General features: G+C 35.3%; 2 protein-coding genes across 3 annotated transcripts in view; one reads left to right on the plus strand and one right to left on the minus strand.

Moving 5' to 3' along the window:
• The window catches only part of LOC147839153 (uncharacterized), an 11,303-nt gene extending 898 nt beyond the window's left edge, over positions 1-10,405 (plus strand). Inside the window, exons 2-10 of one of the 2 annotated variants that reach the window (XM_087299023.1) lie at positions 1,600-1,812; positions 1,931-2,069; positions 2,794-2,928; positions 4,943-5,388; positions 5,660-5,979; positions 6,094-6,275; positions 6,444-6,616; positions 6,727-6,941; positions 9,307-10,405. In XM_087299023.1, coding sequence (XP_087155149.1) covers positions 1,600-1,812; positions 1,931-2,069; positions 2,794-2,928; positions 4,943-5,388; positions 5,660-5,979; positions 6,094-6,275; positions 6,444-6,616; positions 6,727-6,941; positions 9,307-9,551 — 2,068 coding nt within the window. In that variant the 3' untranslated portion in view covers positions 9,552-10,405. The remainder of the gene's footprint in view (positions 1-1,599; positions 1,813-1,930; positions 2,070-2,793; positions 2,929-4,942; positions 5,389-5,659; positions 5,980-6,093; positions 6,276-6,443; positions 6,617-6,726; positions 6,942-9,306) is intronic. The other variant, XR_015519258.1, reaches the window with a different exon arrangement.
• LOC147839154 (uncharacterized) lies at positions 9,156-18,837 on the minus strand. The gene is made up of 2 exons (XM_087299024.1): positions 17,584-18,837; positions 9,156-11,189 (listed from the first exon to the last, which is right to left on the minus strand). Exons 1-2 carry the CDS (start codon positions 18,396-18,398, stop codon positions 10,403-10,405), a joined length of 1,602 nt encoding a protein of 533 aa, XP_087155150.1. The 5' UTR covers positions 18,399-18,837; the 3' UTR covers positions 9,156-10,402.
• Positions 18,838-20,802: the final 1,965 nt, after the last annotated feature.

The following is a 20,802-nucleotide window of genomic DNA, read 5'->3' on the forward strand; positions in this document are numbered from 1 at the left end:
CTACAGGTGAATTGGGTAGGCTAAATTGTCCGTAGTGTATGTGTGTGAATAAGTGTATATTGATGTTTTGATGTGTTGCAGCTGGAAGGGCATCCGCTGTGTAAAACATATGCTGGATTGGCGGTTCATTCCGCTGTGGCGACCCCAAAGGGACTAAGCTGAAAAGAAAATGAATGAATGAAAATTAGTTCTGAATAAATGTATAACAAATTGACAGTACAATGTTATTGCGGTGTAATGTTGTTATATTTTATAGGGTTTTTAAAAGGATCGAGTAAGGTGCCAATTGGTAATGTTGCGGAAATAAAATATAAAAATGTCATTAAGTTCTTTTCCCGCTAACAATTGAGCGCGTTTTTCTAATGGAACATTTTATATTCATGTGCTCAATAGATATGGCTGTGATTGTCCAACAAGGTGCCCCGCTCAAGTTTAATGCCGTCTTAAAGGTTCAGGACACCCCGGAGAACTTTTTTTTATATATTAACAGATGTGTGTGTGTTGAGCATTAGTTAAGACAATGTTAGCACCTGTCAGCTTTAATTGTGGGGAAAACTGGATAATTTTGAGCTTTTGTCAGCTAATTTCAGCTTCTGGGTTTAAAATGATTTTTGGGGCGGGATCAAAATCGGCGACATAGCGCAGAACTGCAAGTGCAATGATGATGCGTCGGTTTCTCATTATTATTCATAGCGGAGATTTCTTATCCTATGAGAAGACCCTACTGCTTAATTATTCATCAGACCTGCCAGTGTCATGCCCGAGCTGAGAGACACGGAAACCACGGCACAGTATTGAGCCGTTCATGAAGGCTCATATGCGTTTGTTTCCATGATCCACGGGGTTTGTTGCATGTTTTCCCCCGCGATCTTGTCAGGGCCGATCATACAGCAAAGCTGTGTGTGTGCTGCTAGCATTTTTGTCGGGAGAGCAGCACGAGAATTAGAGAATGACGGACGCTGTCTTTTATCAGGAGTTCGTTCACATTCAGACACATCGCCGTGCTGCTGTGTTCCCCTAAATCCTCCAGATTACCAGCAGGGCTAATGGTTAAAATAGACAGGTCAGGAGACCTGCTGCACTGAGTCTGCTGGATACGGGGATTGAGGGAGAAGTCCTCATTTATAGTGTTTACATGAACACGATTATCTTTATAATGATATAAATTGTGGTTGTCTGTATATGAAATTACGAATAACAAATGTAGCAGGGCATTAAATCACTGTTCATTTCTTTGCATTTTAACTTTGTAAACTATAAACTCATGCGTCTCCTCTTTGTATCTCATTTTGTGAGCTAACGGACAACAGCAGTTATTCGCTCCCCTTCTCCCCTGCTGGCCACGCCCACTCCTGCCCGATGCTCGCGGAGCTCCACGCCCATTAATCATGCATCTTTTGAAAAAATTCTGAAGTAGACTTTAACTGAAAGAGAAGGGTGTCATGGCCCTTTAATGGAACAGCGAGGAGTCGTAGTATAGCCTTTAAAAACCAATTATGTTTATATTTTATCCCACTAGTGTAGAAAAAAAATGTAAAGATGTCAAGTATTTTATGACATATGCTGTTGAAGCTTGCTCTAAGCTCTTTGTTTTTACAGGCCCAGAGGACAATACCATCAAACTTTCAACAAAGACGTAATCTTGTTGACCTCCCCTAATGATAAAAATGTTGTTAAACAAAGGAAAAAACAGCGCTTGCATGAGATTGGACACATATTAAATGCTTTCGAATTTGAAAAAGCATGGGACAGTACTATGGTTTTAAGAAGAATTAAAGAAGGCTTCAAAGAGAAAGTGCCATTCGATGTAAGGTAAATGTTTTTCTTTTTCTTTAAGTTGTAAGTATTGTATTTGTATTACTGTGTATTCATGTTTTACTGAGTCATTATGTAATGATGCATTAATACCAATGATTTTCATTTTGTGTAGTTTGGAAATACTTATGGGATGTGGCAACAAGCTGATTAAACCACAGTTAACTGAAGGTCAAGAACTAGATGGCCGAATTATTTTAAAGGTCTTCAGGTTGAAGGCCTTGTATGTTAGACCCTCAAGACCACTACTCTTGGTAAGTCAGGTGTAATTGTTTAATTGAAATGAAACATATTTTTAGGATTATTTTTGACATAATTGTTTCTAGACATGCCAATATTTAATAATTCATTATATTGTTATGATGAACATGCACAGTTTGGATATCATGGGTACTTTAATGTAGTATGGATTATTAACTTCTTAAACTTTTAAAAGTGTTTTCAAGAATATTCAGATTGCAGGGGCGTAGCAACCGGGGGGACGGGGGGATATGTCACCCTCACTTTTAGAGACAGACAATTCAGAAACAGGAGCTTAGGAATTAAACTTCTGGATTTCATACAGCTGTCCCCCCACTTTTAAATTGTCCATCACGCCCCTGTCAGATTGTACTTGTAGTGGTGTTCATAACAGTGCTTAAAGGCTGCTTAATCTTAATAACTTTTTATGAACTTTTTATTTTAAATGAAGTTACAACTAATACAAGTTGGATTTAAACCTAAAATAACAGTAATAAATCTTTTTTTCTCTCTCTCTTCTTGCTGTTAATTTAATGCAGTACCCAAACATGGCTAATGAGAACTTTTTTGAAATAGTTTTACCTATATTTTACTTTTATAATCCATTTGCAACTTAATTTGGTAGAAATATTTGTTTTCTCTGGACATGAATATAAGATAAAGCAATACATTATGTATTCGTTGTTTATTATACCTGTTAAACTAACCTTGGTTTTCTGTACTGTATTATTTTTGAAGACTGAAACAGACTGCTCTGATGACAGCTGCTTTGAGGTTGACATGCCAGGTGAAAGTATCCACCAATCACCAGGAACTGCTTCTGATGAGAATATGAACACTGACTTCAATGACCAATCTTCCACACAAAACTCTGTGAGTGCCTGTTTTGATTTGATGCTTTTTTTTTGTATACTTCAGCCTAGGGCTGCACGATTCTGGCTAAAATGAATCACGATTTTTTTTTGTTGCTTAAAATCAAGTTCACGATTCTTTAGATGTAAAATAAAGGTTAGTATAAGTAGACTATTATTATTCTTGTTAATTCTCAAACATATCGTCACCTTGGAATTATAAGGTTTTCTCTGCGTTCTGAATGATTTTGAGATAATGAGCTTCAAAGTTTTTGCAACCCATATAGTAGTACAGTATGTGTGTAACATTTGCTTTTTTTTTAAGTCTTAATGTAAGCAACGATGTAAAACATCCCATGTTGTAAATAAGTTTTCATTCAATAACTCAATTTTGACAAATGTCAGATGGAACCTTATTCTAAAGTGATGATATGGTAAAACAACAACACTTATAATATTAGGCTTATGTGTAGGTGTACTGTTGCTTAATGCTAAATTCATTCATTTTCTTTTCGGCTTAATCCCTTTATTAATCAGGGGTCGTCACAGCGGAATGAACCGCCAACTTATCCAGCACGTTTTACGCTGCAGATGCCCTTCCAGCCGCAACCCATCACTGGGAAACATTATTTTTTTTCTTTGTGCCAACTTGGCCCATAGCCTATGTTATAAATAAGTAATGTTAACGCATATAAACGACTCATTCATGAAAAAAGACAAAAGAGCTGTGTGCATGTGCACATTTGGATAATGTTGGGCTTTAAACGGGCTTTTAAAAAAACTCAATCAAAATGTACTTGTTGGGTTCGGGCTGTCGGGGCTAACTTTTATAGCCTGATTACAGCTCTAGTTCAGACGCCCCCTCACAGTCAGCTTTAACAGTTTCATTTCACCACCAGACACCCAAAAGGCAGGTACTGTGGGTTATCTATACTGTGATGAGGCACAATTTATTAAAATCTAACGAGAACATTAAATTGAGTAGCCTATTCCAAAGAAATTATAACATTTTTGGGTCTTAAATTATATTTGTTGAGGTCTTAAAAACGTCTTAAAAAGTATGAAATTTTACTTTTGAAATGGTGCAAGAACCCTGTAAATGCAAAACTTTGTACAGTCATTATGGCAGACTTTAACAGACTTTCAATATGTCCTGTTTGTTAATTCACAGTTAAATGACATCTGAATACAACTTTTCATAATTATAAAATTGATTTATTATGGTGAAGACGTCCTTGCCATCTGCCATTGACAGCAGTAATAGACCATTTGTTTTCACTGGTAAAATTTGTCATTATCAGATTTCTTCTTGCATTATATACAACATTTTATAAGCTAGACTAGTTATACTGACTGTTAAACCTTTATTTTCTTGCACAACACTGTGTTAGCTATGAAAGAAAAAACATAAATGCTTGTCGTAATCATAACAGTTAAATGCATTATGATTACTTAAATTATGTGCGGCCAGGTTCATTTTCACTTCCTAGCGCGGCGCATGGCTGCCGTCACTGTAATAAAACATATACACATGCAAATCATTCTTTAAGCGCAGCTATCAAACCATCGCTCTGTGCAACAAACTAAATGTTATTAACAAATTTTATTACCTAACTTTAACTTTATTCACAGCCTATGCAGGTTCTGTTTGCTAAAGTAGCTGTTATTGGCGTGCTGCATGCGTGCGCGTTCACGGCAGTAAACAAACAGCCTCACGGTCAGCTCACGTGTGATTGCGCGGTAGTGAATACATCATTACATGAAGACAGAAATGACATTGCTGGGTGAATTATACCTTTATAAATACAGTATATGACACTTCTAATGCCATTTGAAGATGTTCATGTTCCTGTGTAGACTTGTGCGATTGCTTTTTTGCTTCTCTCCTGACCTTGAAAATATAATTGGCTGAATCGTAGAAAAGCTGAATTAAGATTGTGTGTAGGGTCGAATCGAGATCGTTATCTTTTTCGATTAATCGTGCAACCCTTTTTCAGCCTTATCTAATGTACACTCCATCTTGTCTTTCTTTTCAGTCCTCCACCAGAGTTCAGTCATCCACAAGAACTCAATTCTCCACCAGTTTCAGCAGTGCACAGCCCTCCACAAGTTCCAGCGACACACAGCCTTTCACTAGTTTTAGTGGTGTACAACCCTTCACCAGTTCCAGCAGTGTGCTGCCCTCCACAAGTTCCAGTGGTACACAGGCCTCCACCAGTTCCAGCAGTTTGCCGCCCTCCACCAATTCCCGCGGTTTGCAGCCCTCCACCCTTTCCAGCGGTGCGCAACCCTCCACCAGTGGCCAGCTTTGCACTAGACGTAACGCACCAGCTCAATCCTGGAACACGGACCAGTCCTTTAGATCTGCTTCCTGGGATGGTGATTATGATACCTACATTTCCCTCCTCCGGGGAACGTCTGAAGATGAGGAAGAAGATGAAGATCTTTGCTGCGCTATAATGGCCAGCATTGAGGACCAGATGTGAGTATTATTTGTTCTAATTTAACAAATAAATCACAAGTAGCATGTCATTTTTAAATATATTGAAGTATTACACTTAAAAGCACAAAAACAAAACGACAAGAAAAATCAATGGCCATTGTTATGTTAAAGCCAATTTTGTAATCAGCAGTAAGTCTCCAGCACAGGCTTTTAGATATAGATTTTAGATAATATACATTTATATATTTTGAATTGGATTGATATGTTTTTATTTCATAATAAAATATAAATAATATATGATGTTCTTCAGATTTCCCCCAGCAGTTGAAATCCCAATAAAGGAAATACTGGAGGAACTTGCATCAAAAATAAATGGCAACCAAACCTGCAAGTTTAATATTAATCGTGCATCTGTGTTGGATGGTGCTATACGGGGATTTACGCGAATGTCCTACAGTCCAAATAACAGAATGGTCATTAGGTTCTCCGACGATAAAGGAAAGTTTGAAGAGGCTGTTGACTTGGGCGGCCCTAGACGAGAATTTCTACGACTCCTCCTGGTGGCACTAATGGAGTCATCAATGTTTGATGGAAAAGAGGGCAGTATAAACTTGGCACTTGATTCACAAGGTATACATTATATTTTTTGTAAAGATTTAATAAGTTGTATTCCATGTTCCATAACTTATATTTTAAATCTTTTAACGCTGTTGTATTGACACTTCTTCTTTAATTTTATGTCAGCCATGAGGGAGGACAGATATTTCATTGCAGGGAGAGCAGTTGCAGTCAGTCTTGTGCATGGAGGACCTGCACCTGGTTGTTTTTCAAAAACGCTATATGACAGTTTAGTTCAGGGACCAGACATGTGCAGACCTGGCTTGGAGGATGTAGCTGACCCTGAGATTTATAGTAAAATAAAAAAGGTTAGGTTACAACTGTTTAAAGTGTTCATCATGGATTCTCTCATTTACTTCAGTATGTTCCATCTATATTAAAGACATAGCTTAGTTTTAAAATATTGTTTATAGAAAAGTTTCTCTGGTATACTTGTAAATAAATTTGAAATGCACGTGCTATTTGTTTGCATACAGCTTTCTGAAGCCTCAACTGTGGAAGAGCTACGAGAGTCAACTGAGCCCATCATGGACTTCCTAGCCAATGCTGGTTGTCTTAGACCTATAAAGAACATTGATGACAAGGACAGGCTAGTTGAAGATCTGCTTATGTTTCAAGTGGTGAATCGTGTCCGTGGACCATTTGAAAGGTTTGTTATAAATAATTTAATAACGACTTAATTCTCTTGTAAAGACTGTGACAACGCACCTATTTTTTATGCTTTATATTAAGCCAAGCTAATATAGGTCCCTATTATAGGTTCAGAGATGGCCTGAAAACACTTGGTGTCCTTGCTAAAGTCCAACAACACCCGGAATCGTTTAGGTCCTTGTTTTGTCACCAGCCAAAGCAGCTGACTGCAGACATGATGGATGACCTGTTTGAAATACAGTGGTCAGAAATTGGGAGCAACAAACGGGCTAATGAGAACAGGGTAATTGCCTTTTGGAGGGACTACCTGCAGGATGTAGAAGGTAACTTTTTTTTTTATATATATAAGAACTTTACACATTTAATTAAGTTACAGACAATAAAGTAATGCTGCAATCTGTGTTGCTCATTCTTTCTTTGTCCTAGCAAATATTTTGCCTCTGTTCATTCTGCCATCTGATTGGTCAAATATGGACAACCTCTACATGTAACACAGGTTATTGCAGCGCTTTGCAACAGGCATATTGCATATACAGGGAGTGTAGAATTATTAGGCAAGTTGTATTTTTGAGGAATCATTTTATTATTAAACAACAACCATGTTCTCAATGAACTCAAACTCATTAATATCAAAGCTGAATATTTTTGGAAGTAGTTTTTAGTTTAGTTTTAGCTATTTTAGGGGGATATCTGTGTGTGCAGGTGACTATTACTGTGCATAATTATTAGGCAACTTTACAAAAAACAAATATATACCCATTTCAATTATTTATTTTTACCAGTGAAACCAATATAACATGTCCACATTTACAAATATACATTTCTGACATTCCATTCAAAAACAAAACAAAAACTAATTAGTGACCAATATAGCCACCTTTCTTTGCAAGTACACTCAAAAGCCTGCCATCCATGGATTCTGTCAGTGTTCTGATCTGTTCACCATCAACATTGCGTGCAGCAGCAACCACAGCCTCCCAGACACTGTTCAGAGAGGTGTACTGTTTTCCCTCTTTGTAAATCTCACATTTGATGACGGACCACAGGTTCTCAATGGGGTTCAGATCAGGTGAACAAGGAGGCCATGTCATTAGTTTTTCTTCTTTTATACCCTTTCTCGCCAGCCATGTTGTGGAGTACTTGGACGTGTGTGATGGAGCATTGTCCTGCATAAAAATCATGTTTTTCTTGAAGGATGCAGACTTCTTCCTGTACCTCTGCTTGAAGAAGGTGTCTTACAGAAACTGGCAGTAGGACTGGGAGTGGAGCTTGACTCCATCCTCAACCCGAAAAGGCCCCACAAGCTCATCTTTGATGATACCAGCCCAAACCAGTACTCCACCTCCACCTTACTGGTGTCTTGAGTCGGACTGGAGCTCTCTGCCCTTTACCAATCCAGCCACGGGCCCATCCATCTGGCCCATCAAGACTCACTCTCATTTCATCAGTCCATAAAACCTTAGATAAATCAGTTTTGAGATATTTCTTAGCCCAGTCGTGACGTTTCAGCTTGTGTTTCTTGTTAAGTGGTGGTCGTCTTTCAGCCTTTCTTACCTTGGCCATGTCTCTGAGTATTGCACACCTTGTGCTTTTGGGCACTCCAGTGATGTTGCAGCTCTGAAATATGGCCAAACTGGTGGCAAGTGGCATCTTGGCAACTGCACGCTTGACTTTTCTCAGTTCGGGCAGTTATTTTGCACCTTGGTTTTTCCACACGCTTCTTGCACCCTGTTGACTATTTTGAATGAAACGCTTGATTGTTCGATGATCATGCTTCAGAAGCTTTGCAATTTTAAGAGTACTGCATCCCTCTGCAAGATATCTCACTATTTTTGACTTTACTGAGCCTGTCAAGTACTTCTTTTGACCCATTTTGCCAAAGGAAAGAAAGTTGCCTAATAATTATGCACACCTGATATAGGGTGTTAATGTCATTAGACCACACCCCTTCTCATTACAGAGATGCACATCACCTAATATTCTTAATTGGTAGTAGGCTTTCGAGCCTATACAGCTTGGAGTTAGACAACATGCATAAAAAGGAGGATGTGGTCAAAATACTCATTTGCTTAATAATTCTGCACTCCCTGTAGTAAGTTTTTGATATCGTGCAACCATACTGTAATACGAAAGTTGGAATTTTTTTAATCTACTATTGCACCTTTAAGTGTTCCGTTGGCTGACAGTGACATTCAAGGGGTTACAAATATCAGAATTTTTTAGCTTATTTCATCAGTGACTAAATCTATGATGTATAAATGTTTCTTTTTACACCAAGGACAGTAATTGGTTTATACACCTTAAATATGAAGTGATGAAAAAATTTAAATGAAGGCAATGCGATGCATTAGGAGCCAGGTCAAAAGCAAAAGATAGCCATTAACAGCTATCAGAAACATGAAGGGTGTTAATTGTTCAAGTAACATCATGCATCAAAAACAAAAAACAAGCTTTCTGCTATTCTGTAATTCAGTTACTTTTTTGTTGTGTATTGTCTGAAAATGTCATGTAAAGTAGCATGGTCAAGACAGAACACATTAGTTTTTATTATACCTTTTTAATGTTTACATTTGCAGGTTTCATAAAGGGTATTGCTTTCTTAATACTGCAACAGTTTTGCAGTTATTTTCTTGACTAGCTGAATATACTGTATAGTTGTTGATATTTTGCTTTTTTTGTTTACTCAAGAGGAAGGAGCACAGAGGCTTGGCGCGATCTTATCCTTTACCACTGGATCAGATCATGTCCCACCAATTGGATTTCATCCCCAGCCTTCCATTGCCTTTCACCATGACTCTGAACTTCTACAAAGATTTCCAATAGCCAATACTTGCATTAACTGCCTTCGCCTGCCTTTATATAGCACCTATGGTGCTTTTAAAAGCAACATGGAATTTGCTATCAACAATACACATGGATTTGGCAAGGAGTAAGAGAGACTTAAATGCCAAGATGTTAATATTAAGCCAGGGTTCTTATTGAAGCAATAGATTGCAAGAGATGGTTCACCCAAAAATGTAAATCTACTCACTATTTATTCACCACCAAGTGGTTCCAACCGTGTTTGACTTACTTTCCTTTGTTAAACATTAAATAAACTAATTTGAAGAACTAGACTTGTAACTATTAACTTCAAAAGTAGTTTTTAAGTGGTTTCAGGTTTTCAGTATTTTTTAAAATATAACTTTGTTTGGCAAAACAAATTAAGTAAACATTTTGAATAAGTGAAGGATAATTAAATAATGGCAGTTTTCATTTTTGAGTGTACTGTCCCTTTAATAATTTTCAGCAATGTTACAATTAATCTTAGCAGTTCATGTTTCAACATTAAAGGGCTAGTTTATATACAAATAATTGTCATTTACTCTTTACTCTTCACTTTTCAAACCCGTTTGAGTTTCTTTGGTTAAAGGGTTTAGCTTTATTCAAAATGTTTTTTGTTCAATAGAAAAAAAAAATCTCAAAGGTATAGAGCCAATTGAGGGTGTGTAAAAAGTGATAAACTATCCCTTTAACTAGGAATTAACATTTTCAACCTTTATGCTAACATGTTAATGTGCCAGTGTTCTTGAGGCATTTGTTTAACTCATTGTTAGGAAGTTTTCATCATTTTTGATCAATCCTAACATTACTTTTTTTAACTGATGTTTTCCATGTTTTTACAAGCATTTGTGTAATACATTTGTAAATGCATGTTTATGGATTAATTACATAACATTTGCTGTGTAGTAAATAAAGCATTTGCAGGAATAAATTGCAATAAACACTTGCATTACAAACATTGTTACTGTGTCTCAACCTGTTGTCTTACCAATAATTGTACAAGCGCCAAAAACAGATCAATTCCATGATTTCCATCATCTTGCAATGGGTTAAATGTTTCGAGAATGTTTTCCATTGTAGTGTCATTTGGGTGGTAAATATTTTCAGGAACTACTATATTATTCCTGCTCTGCAGTTCTGGAATTGGTCGGTTTTCGTTGACGTCCCAATGATCATCACTTTCGAACACACCAGATATAGCAGTGTTGTTAATTCCAATATGGCTAACCACACCTCTGTGCCATAACTGCAGAGGGGTTTGTCCTCTTTCACTTGAGAGTCCATGGTTATTCCACATTTCCCTAAATTCCCGAACTGCCCTCTGGATCCGAGGCAAGTAAATAAAATGCAAACAGAACACGTGAAGCTCACACAGAGAATCCAGTATACCGTGGTCCTCCATGAAAGTAAACAAGTCCGAATAATAATATGAAACAACTCTGTTTAACTCTGCCCATAAACGTTCAATTCGTTGATTATGGACACTGCGGCCCGTAATGACACTCCCTCTATTTAGTCCTCTTCTATTTAACATGTAGCGCGCAACCTCTGTGTTCTCCATGCCGTGGTCGCATCTAACCCTGGATGGTAAACCAAAGTTTTGAACCCCTTCTTGGAACAACGACAAAACACTTAATGCTCTATTGTTGTTCAGACACTCAAGATAAACAATACAGCGACTATATCCGTCAACACACCCGTGGAAAACCAGTCTCCATCTGACCAGTTTATGATTTCCGTCTATATGCCTGTAAAGAGAGACCACTCATTACACGTTTATATGCGTGTGTTTCATTGTACCGTTTTATGTCTTGTAGAATAGCCTCTTAGGGTAATTTATTAACATTATTAACATTAACACTTTATAATAACTAAACACTATGAACCATTTATTAAGCATTAGCAAATTGTGAATTCATTATCGGTTAAACATTAACTCTACATATTAATAAACGTTAGTAAGCAGTTTATAACTGAACCTACAAATGCTGTATTCCTGACTTATAACCACATCTATAATGTGCTCACTAACTTTTATACTTTGTTAATGATTTATTTTTCATTTTTAAATTAAGTATTGCGTTATTTACAAACCAGTTATTTAAGCATAGTTGGTTGTTTTTAAGATGATTCAGAATGAGTTAGTAAATTATTTATAAACTATTCAAATTTACATTTATAATTCTTATTATTCCAGCATATAATAGTTAATTTGTGTGTTAAGAAATGCTTTATTAACTCAACTTCATCCAGTTTTGTGACAATCTGTGAGGACTATTTATGCTATAAATCCCGTATAACTGACTATTAAAGACTCAGTTAAATTCGAAAAAGGAAAAATTACATAAATTACATTATTCATTCCTATTGTTTGAGGTCCGTGTATCATCCGTTCATTTGATTATTCCTTTTATTACGGAAAACGAAACATCAGAAAAACGATGAATATTTCGTTTTTCTGTTTATTCTGTAGGCAGAAAAAACGGAAACTCATCTGTTATTCTGCTTATTAACTTAAAACGAAATATTAAAACAAACACAAAACCAAAACGAAATAATGAGTCAAAAAATGGTCCGTGTACGGTCCGTGTACGTTTTGTTCATTTGTTTTCCATTTTCAAACGGAATAAAGGAAATGGAGAAAACGGCCGTTTTTCCGTTTTTCTTTTGCTCACGAGAAAACGAAAAAACGAGATTTTGGCTGGATTTTCGTTTTTTGGTTTAGGGTAGGAAAACGGATAAACGACTTTAAAATTCATTTTACACATGTAGGCGGTGCTGAAACGCCCACTTTCCTCTAATTGGTCAACCAAATCTGCGCTCGTGACGTCACCCTCAAAATAAAAGCCTTACACGCAGGCTTTTAATTATTATTATTTAATTATATATTAACTAAGTTTACATATTCTATCATTTGAACCACACACAGTTAGCAGGCTTACATTCATTGGGTATGTATAAATTAAATAAAAACGTAAATCAGCAGTATTCTTAGACATTTTTCATTAAAATAAGGTCATAGTTCACTGCCAAGCTTCTTGCTGCTGTGCACCTGATGCTGAGCAAAGAAAGCCATTTCCGAGCAGCACCTGGTTTGCATGATTGTTTCAGAGCAAGGGCTTTATAATAATAATAATAATAATAATAATAATAATAATTATTATTATTATTATTATTATTATTATTATTATTATTATTATTATTATTATTATTATCAGTTACTAGTGTTTTTATTGTTTGGTGTGTTTTTTTTCTTTTTAATAGTTGTTAGCAGAACCAGAATAAGAACACTTTGGGCCCCGCTATAAAAACAAAGGGTACCATTTGTTTTCATTTATTTCTTCCTATTTTAATTATATATTGTAATTATGTATTTGATAATTAATACTATTTTATTGCAACGCCAAAGTAGGCCTGTCTTATTATTTTTTTTTATTAAATTTGCTTTTATTGTAGGCTAGATGGCAGGCTTTAAATATTTTAAATAACATTTACTCATAACCTTACTAATTCGAGAGCCGAACCTAAAAATGTTTAAGTGCAATAAGCCTGTACAATAAAGGGAGCCTCAATGCATATTTCTAGCGCATTCTTTCACTCAACAATTATTGCTGGAATAATGAAATAAATTTCAAATTAACTAATTAAACACATTATAATTGTGTCTAGTAGTTCCGACAAACAGATGAGCTCGCTACATGTGCGTTGCGCTAATAATTTGACATTTGCTCTTCTTGAGAAAGTGCTACAGCGGGCCCTGCTATTTCACATATAAGGTTAGTGATACGTATTTTAAATTAGTATTGCACATTATTCATTCATTTTCTTGTCGGCTTAGTCCCTTTATTAATCTGGGGTCGCCACAGCGGAATGAACCGCCAACTTATTTAGCAAGTTTTTACGCAGCGGATGCCCTTCCAGCCACAACCCATCTCTGGGAAACATCCACACATACACACACACTTATACAGTATGGACAATTTAGCCTACCCAATTCACCTGTACCGCATGTCTTTGGACTGTGGGGAAAACCGGAGCACCCGGAGGAAACCCACGCGAACGCACCACACTACTGAATTAGACACACAATCTCAAAAAAAAAACTTGATGCTTATTTACATTATCTAAAGTCATTTCTTACAAGGTAGGATCTGTTGTTGTAATATATATTTTCGTTTTAATATGCAAATAATTTTCTTTAATTTGTAATAGGCCTATTGTCCCTCATTGCATAAAATATCCAGCCTTTGTATTCAATATGTTTGTAAATTGTCCATCCAGTTTGACGCAAGCTAAACAACAATTTGGCCTGTTTTGCTTATTAAATGAGTGACTTTCACGGAGAAACAAATCATCCATCCACACAGTTTTGTATAGGACCTGTGTGAACAAAAATATACACTTCATCATAGCCTATAGGAAAATGTATCTGTTTAGAACCAATTTTGTGTTGTATAATTAAAAATATTAAAAATACAATTAAAAAAAAAAGGAATAACATTTGAAGTGCAATGCTTCAAAGATCCAATACGCTGCATGCAGAGCCAAAACAAAAACTGGTTTGTTTGTTTAATAAAATAATAATATGAAATTAAAGTGAAATAGTTCCATAACCTGTATTATAACTGTAGTCACCCTAGATGACAAATCATCCGTTGCGCCGGTCAGTTTCACCTTTAATCAAGAATGTGCCCCAAATGAGAATATTTACAGATTACCTCGGAATGAGACCTCGGTCTGTGAAGGATGCAGAACACAGAAACTCGTTAAGAATGGAGATGCATGTTAGATGTTTTATATCCCTTTAGATATTGTAAATAAACAACAAGTTTTTATAGAGATGGTGTCATGTCTTTTCTTTGACGCACGCGGTGAACAGCCCCGAAAAGGCGCCTTTATTTAGCCTGTAGCCTAAATAATAGTTTAGATTTTATAACATATAATGTTCCATTACTTTAAATGTATAATGTTTTTTAATATTTATGGATTATATAAAATATATAGTTTATATAAATGCGCTCTGATCATTCAAGGATCATAATGCGTTGCATATTCTTCTTATTCTTCATTGATCCGTAAATTGTGTATTTTATAAACTGATCGTTTATAAGGACTAAGCTATTAATAACTGTAATTCCTCGAATGGAAAAGTCTTGATTAAAGAAAAAGAGAACTTAATTCGACATATGCATATAGAGCGCTTATTTCTGCGCGCATCGCGCGCTTTACCGAATTATCTTTTTTATTTTTTATGCACTATAAATGCATCTGGCAGCACCGAAAAGAGCAAATGCCAAGTTATTAGCGCAGCGCACAGACAGCTAGCTCGTCTAGTCTGAACCAGGGGTTTTCAAACTATTCATTGCACACCGATCCCAGTGCATTTTATTTAGGATAAAACACTTATTTAAAATTAATTAATTAAAAGGTGCGTACTCTCCAATACACCACTGAATTATAGTGTCATAATATTTAATAATTATAATTAAGATAGACACCTGACCTCCATTTAATAAACAATTTATTTGCCATACTCTGTTAATTTGAAGTTTAAAGTTTAAATCATTTATGTTAAACTTAAATTATTTAAAAACTTAAAAAGACTTAAATTTAGTCATTTAAGACATTTTAGGTCATAAGTTTACATACATTGACCGTTGCATTTAGTATAGGCCTATTCTGGTCTAAATAAGCTTTTTGCATCTTAGGTGTTTACACACACAAATTAAGCAGTTTATACGTACATTTAATGTTACTTTAAAATTACTTTTGATGCAATAAATAATCCTAAATAGTTGAAAGTGTTAACATATTCTTGAAATGTAGTTATTTTATAACTATGAAATTTATTACTAAACAAAGTGAATCATTATGAATTTGCCAAGAAATAATCCACTTTACCACTGTAAAGCAATGCCCCACACTCACTAGAACGGTAGAACCTGGACTGTATGATATGTTCTGTATGTAAAATAGAGAAAATAAGCAAGATGCGCAGTCTCATGCAGCCTTAGTGAAATATAGCGCGTCACAGCAATGAACTAAAAATAAAACCACCCTTGAAATGCTGGCGATCTTAATTTTTTCAACCTACACTGACTGAGAATAATGTTGCACTATTTTATTAACAAATAATTAGAATGTTTTTTTTTTTCCTTCAACACATTCATCATTACTTTTGCCTGTGCAAGTTTTTTTGCACGTGCTTGAGCGCGAAGGCATCTATTTTCAGGTGCAAGATGCCACTTTGGGTGGCACCAGCACACTCTGCCACACCTGTGGCTATGTCCCTGCTACAATAATAATAACAACAACAACGACAAAATAATAACAAAAAATAATAATAATAAGACAGGCCTACTTTGACGTTACAATAAAAAAGTATTAATTATGAAATAAATATTTACAATAGGCTAAAGGCATGTATTAAATTAAAATAGGAGAAAATCCAATAGAAACAAATGGTACCATTTATTATAGCCCCATGCAGGGTCCAATGTGTTCTTACAACCATTGAATAACTAAGTAAATAATAATAATAACAATACTAATAATAATAGGCCTAATAATAATAATAATTATAATAATATTAATAATAATAATAATAATAATAAATTATTATTTTATACAGAATAGGCTATTATTTAGGCCTACAATAGCTCTGAAACAATCATGTAAACCAGGTGCGGCTCGGAAATGGCTTTCTTTGCTCAGCATCAGGTGCACAGCAGCAAGAAGCTTGGCAGTGAACTATGACCTTATTTTAATGAAAAATGTCTAAGAATACTGCTGATTTACGTTTTTATTTAATTTATACATACCCAATGAATGTAAGCCTGCTAACTGTGTAGGGTTCAAATGATAGAATATGTAAACTTTGTTTATATATATAATTAAATAATAATAATTAAAAGCCTTCGTGTAAGGCTTTTATTTTGAGGGTGACGTCACGAGCGCAGATTTGGTTGACCAATTAGAGGAAAGTGGGCGTTTCAGCACCGCCTACATGTGTAAAATGAATTTTAAAGTCGTTTATCCGTTTTCCTACCCTAAACCAAAAAACGAAAATCCAGCCAAAATCTCGTTTTTTCGTTTTCTCGTGAGCAAAAGAAAAACGGAAAAACGGCCGTTTTCTCCATTTCCTTTATTCCGTTTGAAAATGGAAAACAAATGAACAAAACGTACACGGACCGTACACGGACCATTTTTTGACTCATTATTTCGTTTTGGTTTTGTGTTTGTTTTAATATTTCGTTTTAAGTTAATAAGCAGAATAACAGATGAGTTTCCGTTTTTTCTGCCTACAGAATAAACAGAAAAACGAAATATTCATCGTTTTTCTGATGTTTCGTTTTCCGTAATAAAAGGAATAATCAAATGAACGGATGATACACGGACCGTTTGAAGATACACATGTGAAAAAATTCTTTGCAACCTTATCTAAAATAAAAATAATGTAAAGTTTAAACTTTGCATCCTATTATATTGTTAAATTATGTTAAATTATTATATTGATGTTGTTTTATCCAAATATGTTGTATTTTGACACTCCTGTTATTTGGCAATATTTGAACTTTACAGTAATTTTATTTTATTGCAAATATTATTTTTCTTTTGATACTGAGCCTATAATTGTCATTATAAGGGATTTATAAAGCATGAATAGTCATCACTATAAGTCAGAAAACTGCATGAAGTTTAGTTAATAAAGCATTATTAACATATATAAGCATTAATATCTGCCTGAATAATATGAATATATAAGCGTTGATTTCAATAGTTTATTAATCATTTACTAACTCATTCTGAAAAATCTTAACCACATAGGCTACTATTGAAAACAAATTGTTTGTAAATAATGCAATACTTCATTAAGTAATGAAAAATAAATCATTAACAAAGTATGAAAATACAATTAGTAAGCACATTATAGATGTGGTTATAACCCAATACAGTATTTGTAGCTGCAGTTATAAACTGCTTACTAACGTTTATAAATGTAGAGTTAATGCTTAACAGATAATTAATTCACTATGATATGCGTAGTAGTCTAAATGATTCATAGTGTGTAGATATTATAAAGTGTTAACCCTTAATTTACTAATGTACATTTCAATTAAGTTGTCAAACTGCTGGACATACCACAATTGGTTAGGTGTTTGCACAGAATAAATTCTTCTTCTGACAGCACGTCGGCGCCTTAGAGACCTTCCAATAGGATCTATCTCATGTAAACTTTGTCGGACCCTCCGACGTTGGATGTGGATGGAGCGAGACCGGAGACTGCCCAGAATGTAGGTCTCGCCTGCATTTGGGGTTCTTTGTAAAATCTCTCTGACAAGAGTGTTTAATTCATTGTTAGACAGCTCTGCAAATTCCAACGGTCTGATTCCAAGACGCTGCCTGTGTTGAAACAAAGTGCGGCGGTCTATTGCTAATAAGGAAGCAATTCCCTGCCAGTTAAACCCAAGTCGCAGACAATGGCAAAGCTGCTCATGTGAAATGTCATAGCGGGGACGACCTCTGTGGCCTGTCCTAGATGTCGGTGGTGGGACTGCTCCTGCTGAGGCACCTCTTCCAATTTCAAGCGATGTTATTTGGCGCAGTGTGCGGTACAGCGTCTCGAGAATTAAGATGCATTCTCTAGATTGGGGATTTCCGTTACGAACTACGGACAAAAGGCTGTAAATTGTATTGGCATGATTATCCAAGTCGCGACAAAGCGACTCTCTCGGCTCTTGCTGTATACGCGTTAAGCAATGTAATACAATATTAAAGAAATCGACTATATCATCTTCATTGCAATTGGCACAAGTAAATAAAGCACCGACAAACGCCACGGTTAACAAGATCACTCTGAAATTCATGTTGATTTGCTCGAGAAAAAGATCACTTAATGCCTTCCGTTTGAACTGACATGCCTTCCGTTCACACTGAAAAGTTACGCACATCCACATATATGCAGGTGATTTATATGCATATACACAACTTTGTATATCTTGTTTTAGATGTTTGCTCTACTGTTTAATTGGTGTTCATGCATGTTGGGAGTTGTATGCGCGTGTGTTAATGTGGGTGTGTATGCATAGATGGAGTTTATATGTATGCGCGTGTGTTAATGTGGGTGTGTATGCATAGATGGAGTTTATATGTATGCGCGTGTGTTAATGTGGGTGTGTATGCGTGGATGGAGTTTATATGTATGCGCGTGTGTTAATGTGGGTGTGTATGCGTAGATGGAGTTTATATGTATGCGCGTGTGTTAATGTGGGTGTGTATGCATAGATGGAGTTTATATGTATGCGCGTGTGTTAATGTGGGTGTGTATGCATAGATGGAGTTTATATGTATGCGCGTGTGTTAATGTGGGTGTGTATGCGTGGATGGAGTTTATATGTATGCGCGTGTGTTAATGTGGGTGTGTATGCGTGGATGGAGTTTATATGTATGCGCGTGTGTTAATGTGGGTGTGTATGCATAGATGGAGTTTATATGTATGCGCGTGTGTTAATGTGGGTGTGTATGCATAGATGGAGTTTATATGTATGCGCGTGTGTTAATGTGGGTGTGTATGCGTGGATGGAGTTTATATGTATGCGCGTGTGTTAATGTGGGTGTGTATGCGTGGATGGAGTTTATATGTATGCGCGTGTGTTAATGTGGGTGTGTATGCATAGATGGAGTTTATATGTATGCGCGTGTGTGAGTGGGTGTATGCGTGCGTCAAGTTTATATGTATATACACAAGTTTCATATATGTTGCTTTGAACATCCAATAGTATAGGTGTATATGTGAGTAATTTATAGGTGTATATGCACGTGTTTATGTGTGTGTTGATAAGCAAAGTTTGATTTAAATCCTACACGGCGCCTCATATGTGTGTGTGTGTGTGTGTATAGTCAGTGAAAAAAAGTTCAATACTTGTTAAACAACTCATTGTCTATTTTTTAAAGTTTTCTAAATTTATGTGGAGCCTTGAAGGGGAAACACTTAATTTAATTAATGGTGCATATAATTCAATAAATATAACTCAATAATTCATACAGCATTCAATAAATATTACCATATTAATTACATAAAATTAACATTTGCACTGGACCAAATTTTTAGCACAGCCTTGAATGCTTAATTTGAACAAGAAAAAAAATCTATCCCAAAACATTAATTACTAATTGGCAGACAAATAATTCTTAGGAGCTGGAAATCAGAGGAGGCCCCTTCCTTCCAAGATTGGGCAGTAGAACTTGCTAGAGTGGCCGCATTTGAAAAAATGTCTTATAAGCAAATGGATAAGCTAAACCTATACTTTAAAAAATGGTCCAAGTACTTAAACTGTTTGGAAATGGAACAGTAATAAATGTATGAGAAATATACTGATGTCAACAGTGTAAATTTGATATGTTACTGACTAAACTTACCCATTTATTTGTTTCATTTAATTTTTATTGTATTTTATTTTAATTTTTTCTTCATTATATAAGATAGAGGCCTTAATTATATTTACTGATAGCCAAGCCAGAACCTTAAAGTAGTAGTTGGGGATTAGTTTGGGGTGGGTCTATAATAGGGCAAAAACAAAAAAAACAAAATGTTGATTCTTTTCAGAGTTTTATTGTGTATTCCATGCTGAAACCTGCCTGAGAATCAATAAAACTGTTAATCACTAAAACATTAATTAAATGTTATAGAAAGCAAAAATGTTACTTAAACATCAGCATATTGTTACAACACCATTTTGTTTATTATTAAATGAATAAGACAGATTGTATTTCTTGAAAAGTAATGCTTCAATGAATGATAAAACCTGACAATTCTAACTTTTTAGGATTAGTAGGTTCTATCTGCATTTGCCTTTTTTTTTTACCCCATCTAGTAAACTGAAAATAATTTTGATTTACATATAGAGTACATACATTTAGAGTCTCTGTCGTGTTAATCAATGAAAGAGAACTGTTACACATATTGTTTGCTATATAAAAAAACTTTGAAGCTCAATATCTCAAAATCATTTAGAACTCAGATACGACCCTATAATTCCAAGATGAAATTTTATAGATTTTTTCATTTATTTAATTTAAATTTTATCTTTAAAGAAAGGTTAAAGTAATATAACAAAACAGTTGAAAACTGAAAAAAAGACTTTTCAAGATCTAAGGAAAAGGTTAGGACACCCGCACACTCAGGCTTTTATAGGGTGTCCTTATTTTTTCACATGACTGCATGTTAATATTGCTTATAATGATTATGCTATCAGCACTGCAACATGAAAATACAAAACTCCACTAAAATCAACTGAAAGTTATACTGGTGCCTTAAACTGTGTTGCATGTGTTCAGTGTTTTATGTAAGTTGTTCAAAAT

Source organism: Danio rerio, chromosome 20, assembly GCF_052040795.2.
Source record: "Danio rerio strain M-AB ecotype USA chromosome 20, GRCz13ab, whole genome shotgun sequence".
In the NCBI taxonomy this organism is placed as follows: Eukaryota; Metazoa; Chordata; class Actinopteri; order Cypriniformes; family Danionidae; genus Danio; species Danio rerio.

Excerpts from the sequence above, each read along its gene's own strand:
- LOC147839154 (XM_087299024.1), bottom strand. The coding sequence starts at position 18,398 with ATGTGGATGTGCGTAACTTTTCAGTGTGAACGGAAGGCATGTCAGTTC. Across the intron at positions 11,190-17,583 it reads CAAACACCTAACCAATTGTG|GCATATAGACGGAAATCATA; the intron begins GTATGTCCAGCA and ends CTCTCTTTACAG.